Source organism: Oenanthe melanoleuca, chromosome 8, assembly GCF_029582105.1.
Source record: "Oenanthe melanoleuca isolate GR-GAL-2019-014 chromosome 8, OMel1.0, whole genome shotgun sequence".
NCBI lineage: Eukaryota > Metazoa > Chordata > Aves > Passeriformes > Muscicapidae > Oenanthe > Oenanthe melanoleuca.
Genome location: NC_079342.1, coordinates 13,591,155 through 13,604,626, shown reverse-complemented (window position 1 = coordinate 13,604,626; position 13,472 = coordinate 13,591,155). Strand labels below are relative to the sequence as shown.

General features: G+C 41.1%; 1 protein-coding gene across 5 annotated transcripts in view; it reads left to right on the top strand.

Annotated features, from left to right (window-relative positions):
* Positions 1-6,801, top strand: part of DNASE2B (deoxyribonuclease 2 beta) — a 31,948-nt gene extending 25,147 nt beyond the window's left edge. For all 5 annotated transcript variants that reach the window (XM_056497390.1, XM_056497391.1, XM_056497389.1 and 2 more), the window contains 5 exons: positions 140-317; positions 1,543-1,624; positions 2,626-2,787; positions 4,301-4,498; positions 4,971-6,801. In XM_056497390.1, the coding sequence (XP_056353365.1) occupies positions 140-317; positions 1,543-1,624; positions 2,626-2,787; positions 4,301-4,498; positions 4,971-5,326 (976 nt within the window). In that variant the 3' untranslated portion in view covers positions 5,327-6,801. The remainder of the gene's footprint in view (positions 1-139; positions 318-1,542; positions 1,625-2,625; positions 2,788-4,300; positions 4,499-4,970) is intronic.
* Positions 6,802-13,472: the final 6,671 nt, after the last annotated feature.

The following is a 13,472-nucleotide window of genomic DNA, read 5'->3' as shown; positions in this document are numbered from 1 at the left end:
TGCTTTGAGGCTGAGATGTCCACACTGCTCCCCCTCCAGCCCAGGCATCCCTGGATTCACCCTCCTCAGGGAAGGAGATACTGATTTATGCATTCTAACAGGGTGGTGGTAAAAAGACAATTGCTCTTCACTGTTGCAGGTTCGCTCTTTACAAGCTGCCCAAACATGCCAAGGGACAGATTCCCATGCTGGGACTGGAATACCTGTACATGGATGCCCTGGCTCCACAGTGGCAGCTTGGGAAATACCTCATCAACATGACACAGGGTGCTCTGGGACAAACACTGCAGCAGCTGTATGAAACCTATGAATCCAAGGCAAGTGACATTTGATTTTTGTTACTGTGGTTATTTGATACACTTTATGTGCAGATGATATGAAAGCACCCAAAATAAGGACTAAAGGCCAGGTCTGACTGATAGATCTGATAAAACACATAGCGGGGAGGAGCACCTTGACAGTTGGGCACATTACTTGCAGTTTGCCTACAATTAGGGATAATCCTCAAACTTGTAATTTCTAGTCAAGGTTTTCATGTAGTTAGAGTGTTGTCCACCAAAAATAGAGTGCTCATACATTCTCCCTTTGGCTTCTTTTCTGCAATTCATGTTGAACAACATCTGAAGTTGTGAATTCAATCCAAGGTCAGTGGTAATTGTTACAGACACTTGTTCTAAGCCATCCTATGTGCATGTGTTTCATACTCTCACTCAAATCAAATTTGGGTTTTCATCGTTCCCTTGAAATCACTGTGACTTCTCCAGCAGTGATGTGCTGCTTGTTGATCTTCTTTTTTGGTTCCACACTGAGACACCTCACTTACATTTGTGTGAAGTGATTGTAAAATATCACAAGATCTCCCTATAATTATGTTTTCCCCATCTATGTGGTATTGTTGGGAGTCTGGGTGTGTCTGTGCATTTCTCCTGTGGCTTTGTGGTAGGGAGCAATCAATTTGTATGTAGAAGAGACTCCCAGAAGTCACTCAAATGTTGGCAGCCTGGAAAACTGTCCTATCCCAGGTGTTGCTGTAGCTGTAATAAATTGTTTACAAACTCATATTACATTGGGAGGGAAGGCATGTCCCAACTCCTTTGAAGTTCTCTATTCAGGGAAATAAGGTGTGGCTGTATGCAAATATTTTGCAAAAAAGCTTTAATTACTTGCCCTCAAAAGAACAGTTGTCATGTCTATTTTTACTCAGCAAATATTTTTACCAGATCTGATTGCTAAATCAGAGAGAGGCCCAGAAAACAGAGTGGAACCTCTTTGCAAGCAAGTGCCCACTAAACCCACGTAAACTGGCTTAGCAAACATATTCAACCCTTGGGAAAGGGCTGCTGCAGTGACTGAGAGCACTTCCACTTCATGTCAGCTGAGCCCCTAAGGCTGAGTCTGCAGGTTTATTTTACTGTAATGTCTGTGGAGACTGTGCAGCTGAACTGGCAGCAGGATTAGGTTCGTGATGTTCACACAGAGGAATCCTGAATTCTTTCTTCCTTTACTGAATGTCATGTTTCAGAAATGTGTGTTTCCTTGCAGAGGAACACTACTGCATATGCAATATACAACGATGAGATCCCTGAATCAGACTCCAAAGGATCAAAATGTGGACACACCAAAGGTACAGGGAGAGTCCAAAAGAATATTTTTGTCTTTCTAAAGTTGTAGATAGCATCTACTTATCTGTCTGTTTGTCTATCTGCATATCTAAAATTCCTGCCTAAAGCACAACTGAAGAGTGATTTGCATGGTGTGTGGTTTTTGTCTGTGGTTACCTGTGCTGCAGCTTCTATTTTGGTTTTGCTACACCCGTGCTGGATGAAGGATCTTGGGGCTTATGGACTCTTTATTTTAAGAACTGAAACTAATACAAATCCTTTTAGCACCATCCTGTGCCTGATGGCAAAGCAGTCCAAGATGTGAAGGGAGAGATACCCTCAACAGAAGCCCCTCCAAACTTTCTGGGACAAGAAACTGCTGCCAAGATCATGGAAGCACTGTAGGATGAAGTTACAGAAAATCGAGACTTTAAATAAGAGTAAACTTCAGTGGAGTTTAAATGTTCCCCTGAGGAGGCAGATGGGTTTCCCCAGCCTGATGTGGAAATGAGCACATTTTGCAGGGTTGTATTTTCAGGCTGCAGCAATGGGCACAGCTCAGGAGCCAAGACCCACCCTGGAGGGGAGAAGCACAGATTGTCTCTGCTGCTTCCCCATGGGGGACAGTGTGGTCTGGGAAAGAACACATACTGTTGATGGAATGTTCCCCTTTTCCAGTGAATATTTGAAGTGAAGAAGGATAAACAATGGAGAGAGGGTCACAACCACTAAATTGACAGAACTCTTGAAGACAAAAACTTGAGCAGAGGAAGGGTGTGTGAGATAATTTTTTTCAAATGAAACATGATGACAGTTTGAGTTATGCAGAAAAGAACTGATGCAATTTTAATACAATATTAGTGTCTCCTATGGTCTGTTAATCTACTCTAAAACAACAAGCTGTAGACACTAACACATTGAAATGTGGTTTCTGCAGCAGCAAAACCAAAATATTAGGGCACAGTTCTATCATCTCAGTGTTTTTTCCTCCTTAATTAATTTCCAATAACTTTTATTTTGGCAGGATTTCTGCTCTTGGATAAATCACAAGGCTTCTGGGTGATTCACAGTGTGCCCCTGTTCCCTCCCAGCCCTGAGGATGGTTATGGATATCCATCTTCTGGGGAGTCCTTTGGACAGACAGCCATCTGTATAACCTTCAAATATGATCAGTTCACAGAAATAGGTACGAAAATCTTCTCCCTAAGAAAGCCCTTGTCCCACCACACCTCTCTGATTGCTTTCCTTGAGGTTCCACCTCAAAAATTCCTTGTCCTTGACTTTTTTTTGTGATGTTGGGAAACCAAGAGGGGCCTGGAAAAAGCATTCTTGGCTTCAGTTGCATTTATCCAATGATTTCCTGTGTGAATCTGGGAAATTCACTCTTCCACTCTGTTTTCATCTCCCTGTGGGGGTCTGTTAGGATAATAATAGTCACAAGTGCATATCAAGAGTAAACACAGTCCATGCAAACAAACTGCTTTGGAAATACAAAATAGGATGATTAATAAATTTTAACAGTAGTAGCTCAGTCAGCAACAGTCATCTACAGCTTTAAAAATGTAAGGCAACCACTGCTTGAACTGGAGTAGTAGTCTTGACTCATCAGAAATATGAAGGATGGAATAAATAGCACCTTGAATTTTCCCAGGTATTTCTTTGCTGCAAAAATTGACAATACTAAATATATAAAAACCCCAAAATCCAACAAAATGTAGCTGCAAGATTCAGAACTATCTGGCAGTGATAACTGGTACTGGAATCCTGAAAAGAGACTATTGAAAGACATAGCAAGAAGTCATATTGGCATGTTCCTCAACTCTTTGCACACTGTTTTTTCACTCTTCTCTCAGTTACAAACCTCAAACCATATTTCTGAAAGACACATGCTGTGCAAATTGCCAGACTGGCCACACCCCAGAGCTATCTAACCCAGGTTCCTGTTTGTGGAAACACATCTATGCTATTCTGTGCTTAGCAGAAAAGGACAAAAAATGAGATGCATATGCTATTGCTTTCCCTGTCTCATCCTCCCAGCTTCTACTAATCTGTGGTTCAGGGATTTCCTGAGCCAGAAAGACTGGAATGTTTCTGATGGACTGGTCTTCCATGAGCTCACCTAATGAGCCCATTTGTTCCCTTGCTGTTTATGCTATCCATGGCAAGGACTTCTACAGTTGAGCTGTGCACTGTTCAGAAAAGGAGATTTCTTCTGCAGGTTCAATCCAGATGCTGAAAGTCAAGTTCTGTTCTCCCTAAAACCAAACTAGACCCTTTGGCAGCTCCTCTGTTTGCATTTGGCTTGGCAGCTGTAACTGACTGGAAACTAGTCCTGTAAATACAGACAGGTGTGGATTTACACATGATGTCTAAGTGCTCTGTGGGTGTAGAGAGGCTTGAAGATGAGCATGGGTGGAAGTGGCAGTGGACCAAGAACACCAGTTAACAGTTCTGCTGGAAATGATGAGGTGTAAGTGGGAAGCCTGAGCATACTCTCACAGACAGTCAGAGTACAAAGCAATACACAAATTCTTGGTTGCTAAAATAAGATACTTTGACACGTAATCTTCACAACCTATCTCCTGGATGGGTTAAGAAGGATTTAGGTTTTCTGTCCAAGACAGAACTTTGCTCTCTGAATTGCTTTTCTTTAACCCAGTTTAATTCTACATGTGTTCATTTCTGTGGGTTTTTCTCAGACCAACAGATGCTGAGTTATAATCCAGGAATCTACAGCTGTTCCATCCCTGACATCTTCCAAGCTGATCTCCCAAATCTCCAGAAGCTCTGTGCAAAGTCCAGGCTGCCCTCGGTCCCCTTGCGCCATCTCTCCAAGCTCCAGTCAGCTCGTGGGGAAACTTTTCTCCACTTTGCAAAGTCACACTTGTTCATAGATGGTAAGAGAACCTTTTGCTCTCTACACATTCTCAATAAAGTTTTAAAATATGAGCGAATAAATTATTTTAAAATTCATACTCTCTCTGAGGGGGGAAAAAAGAAGTTCAGTTTCAGAAATTAATGTAACAGGGCAAAGTGTGCAGTCCCATCCTAATGTTCTCTCAGCCCCACAAAAAAAAAAAGCTGTCTGGTCTATCCTAAGGTATTCAACAGTTAGATTTTCAAGAAAATTATGTTCCATGATTCAACAGTAAGAGCAAAGAAGAAATAGGGGGTTTGAATCATCTGGGGGTTTTTGTTATGAAGAAGGCTTCAAAATTGTTGTCCTTTCCCTTTTTTCATGTTGTTTGTTTGCAACAGGTTTACTAGAAGGAGAAAAGTAGAAATAAACTTAAAGATTATGCTTTTCAGTCTGTTCTTAAATGAAGTAACATGAAACACTGATTGCCCTCACCCTGTGTTATTCCACAGATATCTATGTGGCCTGGATGGCTCAGGAGCTGAAGACTGATTTGCTGGCCGAATCCTGGCAGCGTTCTGGCGAAAAGCTTTACTCAAATTGTTCTCTTGACTACCACGTCTACAACATAAACATAATAGGGCTGCCACTGAACTCCACCTTTCATTCCATTAATGATCATTCCAAATGGGCTGTTTCAAGGAAATATGAAGATCAGTGGGCATGCATTGGGGACTTGAACCGTGCAGCTGAGCAAGCTTGGAGAAGTGGTGGGTTCATCTGTACCCAGAATGAACAGATCTACAAAGCCTTCAGGCATTTGATAACCCACTATGAAAGCTGCACTTCTGCTCCCAGAGAGCTATAACCAACCCTTCCTGCCAACCAGCACAGCCCTTCTTACATGGAACTGTAGGAGGTGTCTCCCTTGATCTGTATTTTCACTCTGAAAACAGCCCTGTGAGTTTGAGATGTCTGGGCTGTCCCCTTGTTAGCTGTGGGAGCAGCTGGTGTCCTGTGGTGGGGTGTGCTGGGCCCTGCTCTGCTCCCCTGGCTCCTCTCACCATCCCACTGGGATGGGATGGGGGGGATTCCACCAAAGCACATCCCTGTGCACACCCTGCACGGGCATCCCTGGGCACCTCGGGAGTGGGGCTGGATGTGGGACAGGAGGGACAACAGAAACTCTGTCATGATCTGGGCTGTCAGGACTGGGCAGGTAGCATGGGACAACTACCCCCAAATACTTCAAAATTGCTCTGGATTTCTGGCACTGTTGAAATAAATCACAGCATTTCTGCTCAGCTTGGGCTGAATCTCTAAAAGAGCTGAGAAAATTAGATTCAAACAGGGAGATGAATAGATCTGAGGACAGGAAGGCCTCATTTTTATGTGATTACTTTTTAGAGAATTAATGAACTTTAAATCATCTTTAAATTATCTGTAACCAATAGCTTGGGAATATTTCTAGTGCTTTTATTAATGTACAGCAATTCTATAAACAAATAAACATTTCCAAAATATGAACAAGCAAAGTAAAGAGTAAAAATGGTCTGTTTACATTCTCCCTCTTCCATCTGTATAGCTTTTTGTGGTTGGTTACAATGTTTTATAGCTGCCAAAGGAACAATGGAGACAATTAAGAATAAATATAAATATAAGAATAAATTTGAAGAAAGATGTTATTTTACCTACATTTTCACATTACAACAAATGTGGCTGTTAATTTTCAATATCTCCAGGCTCAGGCTTAGGACCTGAACTTTGCATGGTCTTGCTATTAAGACAAAGCTGATTTGAAAAATCCCAATACGCTCTTGTGTTCAGATTTCAAAAGTGTATCTGTGTTTAATATGTTCTTAAATACATTTATATATTTATATATTTTTTTTTTTCCTGAATTTCCAGTCTAAAGATCTGGCTGTCCCACTGATACTTCTGTTTTGCTGTGTTCATAGTCCCTACCACTGATCCCCTATAGAAGTAGGTATAAAGAAATGCCCCACAACCACAAGAGATTGCCAAAGATTTCTTTTCCTTTTCACTCTGAACAATCAGCCAAACAACAAAGTGTACAAAGCCTCAAAAGAATTTATTTCAGAAAACATTCATGCATATTTTTTGAAGAGATAGAAATAATGTATATGGCCTGCATAATGAAGGGAATTGTACAGGAATAGCTTTCATAATTAGCCAGTCTGGATTGAAGGTAGCTCGTAGTTTGAGTCTCATGGCTCAGTGAAAACAGTTTTGTTGCTTAGATATCCTGCAAGAAATTTTTTATTTTGTTTTCTCTGCATATGACCCAATAACATTCAATAAATATTTTGTTTGATAATGTTCTTTCTTCGATGCCTGTCAAATTGTTTTCCATATTTACTTCTTGTTTTGCAAGGTGTGGTCAAGCAACACCTTTTGTGGCAGTGAAAATTGCCAGTGACACAGACCACTGTCCCATGGGATGGTAGGGTATTGCTCAGATAAGCCAAGACAAAATTAATTTCTCTTGCCTATCTTTTCATGGCAGACACTAACCTAACCTGCCTGTCTGAGCTCTTGTATTTTGCTTACAGCTTTGTCTAAGCAGAACTTCAGTGTACAGGACTGGCAAGAAATCCTCTGCTGGAGACAGTGCTGGGGAGCTCACTGTGTGTGTCAGAGAGCACCTGGATCTGTGGCACAACCTGTATTTCTTGTAGGATTTTCAAATACTCAGCCACAGCACTTGGGTCACAGGGTTCAACAGCAGAGTCTCTGTCCCAGTGGTTGTCACAACAGTGCTGCCAGCCTCCCTCTCCCCAGGCCAGAAGTTACCAGTGCATCATTTGAAATAAGTGCTGATTGCTGTTCTTAATCATTTGGTCAATTAATAGCTGTCATGAAGTTTTACAAGACTACTTAACATTCCTCTTTCATTATACCCAAGACTGGTTGCCTCCATTTTAGCTGTAACTGAGGAGCATGAAGAGCAGTGGGAGCATGCAGAGAAACAGCTGCACCATACAGCACCACAAGCACCTCAGCAGCCTGGCTCTGCACACACTCATTTCAGTGGTGTAGCAATGAAAAGGCTGCAGATCTGGTTCTCATTTTTTGACTGTAAACAGCTTTAATTCAGTTTTGCTTTTGTTGTGTAACTTCTGTATTTGCATATCCTCGTATTTCTGCTACACGTTATGAAACATGGGCAGACTCTTGGTTTCCCAAAAGGGACTAGTAATCAACAAAATAAACCATATAGGTTTTTAAAGGGTTTGTAATGCTAAGGTTTTCTTTGAAAACGCAACACCATAAGCCACTTACTCAACCTCATGTGTGCTCACAGCATGTCCTGTGTAAAATGTTTACTTTTGCCTTATATATATATATATATATATATATATATATATATATATATATATATATATGTATGTATAGTTTTAAAATCTAAAATATGCTGTTGTATTTCAAGATGCCAAACATTCAAGAAATGTCTGCCTGTCCCAGTGATTCTGTGGATTCTGTGCTGCCTTTGCCACCCACTGTGACCTTTTTGACTGGAGAGACTGGTTCCTGCAAAAGGGGACGTGTGGTGTGGCCCCTCTGCAGTGTCAGGAGGATCTGCTCAGCAAAGTGACCCTGCAGAAAGGCCCAAACACTGGACCCTGACAAGGAGAAGGAAGAAAGCTGCTGTCTTGTGTGGACACCTGGAGTCTCCTCTCAGCATGCAGGTTTGGCTATTCTGACCCTTGGGCTCTGTTCTAGACTAAATGAGAACATTTATTATACATGAAAACTGTTTGCCGAGGGAGTAGGAGAGGCCAAAAGCAAACATTATTAATCCACTAAACATTACTGTAGTGCAGCCAAGATTGTAACAAACACAGCAGCAGGGATGGTTGTTTGGTGTAAATGCCTTGTAATCATTTCCACAAGCTGAGGCTCAGTCCCAGCACGCCTGACACGCTCACAGGGCGCAGGAAATGCAGACACAGCCTCTCCAAATCCAACCCCCCACACCAGGGTGTCTCCTGCCCTCCCCAGAGCAAGGGCAGCACTCTGCCTCCCTGACACTGCTCAAAAAGCCTGGCGGGTTCTTCTGTAAACCCCTGTATCCCTGAGGATGCTTCCCTAGTGCTGCTAGTTGTCTGTCAGTGGGGCAGTGGTTTGCTGTGTTAGAGCAGTGCAATTTTACACAAAGTTAGTGCAAGAGGTCAAAGGATTAGACATTGAAGAAAACCTAAAAATATTAAAAAATAAAAAAATGAAGGCTTAAACATTTAAACTGTGTGAAGTTTAATTCTGGCTGGGCAATTACAGCAGGTAGAGGCCTGGCAGCCTGAGCCCACTTCACAGGGCAGCCTTTGTGGCAGAACTGTTTCTGGTGTCTCCACAGCAACTGAACATACCCTGAGCTCTCGTGATGGGAGTGATGAGCAATCTATTGGAGAATTTCTCAAGGGCTCTGGGGCTCCATGCCAGCTTTGGTCAAAGTCAAAGGAAGCTTTGGGAACAATTTCTTTGAGCTGGGAACATTCTTCAAGGCATGCTAACATAGCCCAGTGCTTTGTCTTGTCACAGGGGTCTGCAGGCATGCTTCTGACTAATGAAATGCTCACTAACATCATTGTGAGAAGTCTTTTTAATTTATCAAAGCATCCTTGGCGTTATTAGCATAGCCACATAATTATCCACAACTTACACCCATATGTTAACGCCCATAAATTACTGTGCAGATTTCTTTTATACCTCTATTTTCGGTTTCTGGGAAGGATACATCACTGGGTACTTAATATAGTAATTGCTTCAGAACATGTAAGCTGCCCATGCCTGCAGTAAAATGTTCAGCAGGCAGAGTGGTGCTGGCAGCGTCATCTGAAAGCTCAGGAAGCCAAAGCCTAACTGTGCTCAGGGTGTGATGCAAGACTGTGATGCACCTCTTTAATTTCACAAGAGATTTCTTAAAAAGACAGAAATTTAAAAATGAGAGTGGGGATGAACAAATTTGTGTTAGGCTAAGTGTGAGAAAAAACCACTTTGTAGTAGGGAAAACATTCTTTATAGTAAAAGGCAGAGAGCCTGATCTGAAATCCCAAGCTAGGACAGCAATATTGGTGTATTCTAGATATCCTGATACCCTGAGTTGCTACCCATATGTGTCACACATCTGACACTGTTTCATTTAGACTGGTGATACCAGATTATAGATCTAATCTTCTGGATTTTCCTATAATCCTCACAATTTTGGCAAGAATGCAGTGAAAGAACTTGTGTTTTAACCAAGAAATCAGTTGCAGCACTTTCAGGTCTTGGATTCAGACAGCATAATAAAATTTTTTAATGCAGACCTGTTGTTTGCTTATCTTTAAATTATTTATCCCAATACTGAGAGTATGCTATTCTATGCATGTATAACATGTTCATTTTGCTAAAACTGTAAACTACAAACCATTAGGACTTGAAAAATATATTTTGCTTTTTATAAAGAGCTGTGTTACTCAAGTTATTTTAGTAAGTCCTTTTGATTTTATTTTCTTTTCATTTCATTTGCTTGACATTTTTACACAAGGTATCTGCTGACTATTCTGGTTCTCTCTAAGAGGGATAAAAGTAAGGAACATTCCTTCCCTGCTTTGATCACTTTGAAGCCTGGGAACTGCAAACTGATTTTCAAATATTCAAAGCTTCCAGGAGCAGAGCATAGTATTTAATGTTGCATGCTGAAGTGCTGGCAATTGCTACAAGTGGTTCACTGTAGCACAGTAGTTATCAGCATTGCCTCACTTACTAATCATAGAAATGTTGCATGCAAATTAGCCAGAGTTGTGCCTCATAATACAGTAATTCAAACATCTCTCTTCACATGTATCAATGGCTGCAAATGTATCACATTATAGCACTGCACGGTTTCTCCATTGCATTCCAAAACCTGCCTCACTAAAAGCTGTGTCACTGTGTTTTCTTTTTGTTGCTTACTTATGACTTTCTAAAGAGTGAGAGAGTTTAGCTCCAGGGCACTTTTGTGTCTGCCATTTTCCAGGGTTCTTTTTTGGGCTAATGTTCTGTCAGCCAAATACCAATATTTTTCTTGCTATAGCTCAGTTTAAAAATGTATTTTTGCACCAGTAGGAACACAGTAAGCACCACTGTCCTCCACATCAGCACAGTTTCAGGAATTATTCTCTTCCCTGCTCTGAAAGCTGTTCCATTTCATATCCTGATTTTGTAAATCCTAGGCACTGTGCAAGGAAAATCTCATCTTTCAATCTCTTGCTTTCTAACTATTTCAATTTTTTTTTTCAGGAAAGTCAAGGTGAGAAGGAAGAAACTGAAAATTTTGCACAGAACATTTTGCAAAGAAAGAAACACTTCACAGCAGATAGGGACAATTTGTGCAGTTGTATTCCCAGACACTCACCAACCTGCCAAAAGATGGGAAGACACAGAGAAATGGGAGCAAAAATAGTTTGCAGGAGAAAGAAGAAGAGAGAACAAGACAACTGAAGGTAAGCAAGAGAGGTGAAACAAGGGAAGAGCAGAAGGAACATTATAATGGTCAACACCAAAGGAGCCAGAGACCTCGAGTGTGGTGACAGAGAAACTTCTGGAGTTAGCTCTGCAAAAATCCAGTTAACAAGATGTTACATTTGCTATGATAGTTACTTAACATTTATCCATTTTACAGATACAATGTCCATAGACTACACCACAGAGATAAAAGCAAAAGGCATAAACTGAAGAGACTTAGCTAAGAGGTAAAAAAACACAGCTCCAACCAACACCCAAGAAAGTCATTACCTCTGTTTCCAAACCTACAAGAGGTGGAGTAAGGTAAAGTCAAATGCATTAAACAGGTAAAAGTAGGAGGGAGAAATGCATGAGCTAGGCTAACCAGTTTGAACCATACATATTTGAACAACATGCTAAACCATTTTTTAAAAAGAAGGAAGCTACTACTAAGGTTTAAAGCCTATGTACAAATACAATAAAAACAAGAGATGCAAAATATTCACAAGAATAACTGCAGATCATTTCATTACAGCTGGTGACACTAAAGTGAGCTGCATTCATTCTTGTAGCATTGAGAGTACTGCAGGCAAAAAGAAGTAAATACAAATACAAAGGAAAGCAAAAAGAACATACATAGGGATTAGCCAACTGATGCTTTTAACACTTTGCTCCTGGGATCATCATAGTTATGGGTATTTTGTTGGCCTTTTATTGTCAGGTTAAAAATCAAGCTTGCTTAGAAACCTCCCCAGTTTTATACTTTTTTCAGTTTTATCTCTGATCCTACTTTGCTCTCCTGCACTAAACAAACCATCATTGGTCTAATACAATAGTTTCTCACAGCACTGAGTCAAAATCAGCAGTCATTCCTGAGTATTACTTACAGTCACTTGGCTCATGGTGGCTGTTTTTTCACCTCCTGGTCTCGGATCCCACAGAGGAATAATGGCAGTATAGAAGCTGAAGCCCTATAAAAAGTGTCATCTTAATATCAGAGGAGGAGCTAGGCATAAGGGGTTGGCTTCACAAATGTAAATATTTCATAATTTATTTAGCAACGTGGCTTTTCTTTTCCCCCCAGGCAAAAACTTTAATAAAGGAATAGGTCTACTGCAACAAAGGAAACAACAGCAAAAAACAGAGACAAGGACACATCCTAACCCCATTAATATCAGAGGGAATTTGCCTTCATCTTCAGTGGGAACAGAACTTCAAAGACACAGGAATCATCCATGAAACCTGAATGGCAAAATCTGCACCTTCTACACTCTCTGACACAAACTGTGTTTGGGGGTGAGGGTAGTCCCAGCACAATGAACACGTCCCCAGCAGGAGCTGCATGACCTTGGGCTGGCCATGACCTTGTCCCTGGCACTGGCAGGGTGGTGTGAGGACAGACCTCATGCCTTGACAGGAGAACCTCTCTGAGTCACATGAGCTGGGCACAGGTGAACCTCCTGTCTCTCTTTCTTCATGGCTGTACAAATCAGGAAGAAGTGATACCCCCACCTTTATAGGTCCATTGTTTTACATCTCAGTAGCTTAAGATATTCTTTCAAAACCTGTCTCTGGCAGAATGAAAACTCTGTCTCCTCAGTCCTGATTTGTGTTGTTAGAAATGAGGAAGGTGAGTGGTGTGGATATAAAGAATTGTTTCCTCTCTAGGAAGATTTAAGATCTCACTTAAAGACTAAGAACATATTTTAGGTGGACACAGCCTAGTAAATGCTGGGAATGTAGGAAAATAGGGATGAGGGAACTCATTCCTGGACATTTCTGCAGGTCTTGTTTTGGTACTTGTACCATACAGCAAATAGAAATTCAAAGAACAGAGGTACTAACAGCAGAATTAGTTTTCCTGTCCTTGCTTTGGATGACTTTGTGTTTCATCCATTCCTGGGAATGCATAATATGGCATGGTATCAAGTCACTGGATGAAAATTTATGTAATGTACAGCCCGGAGAAGATGCTACACTCTTGATAAGCTTTTTTGCTGCTCATAGTCCTATTGTAGCTCTGTGAGAAAAAGTCCCCCTCTGTCCTTCATTATTTACTGGTCACCAAATTAAGTCTGACAACACAGACTCTTTCAAATAGACCAGATTCCAAGGAACAGTAAGAAAACTTTCCATGGGGATGTGTACCCTAATTAAGGCCTCTCCACTGATTTATAATTATATTTCACATGTTTCCTATGGTGTCTGCACCCCCAGACCATTGCAGCCATGGCAAGCACCTTCAGAAAAGCCCCTTTAAAAGGGCTGTGTTTAACATGTTTGTATGTCTGTGTTTTATACACCAATGATCTTCCATCGCTGGGTGTAAAGAGTTCCACAGACAACCTTTAATCAAGCCACAAATATGACTACAAAATACAAGTTCATGCGTGTTCTCCATACATTACATTTCTTCAGGAATTTCTTAAGCCTCTCCTGAAAAACTGTAAGAAAATTTCAAAATTTTACAAGTCAGACCCATATTGTATGTCAAAATGCAGCTGGGGTTTTTTGAAGGAGCGAGGACT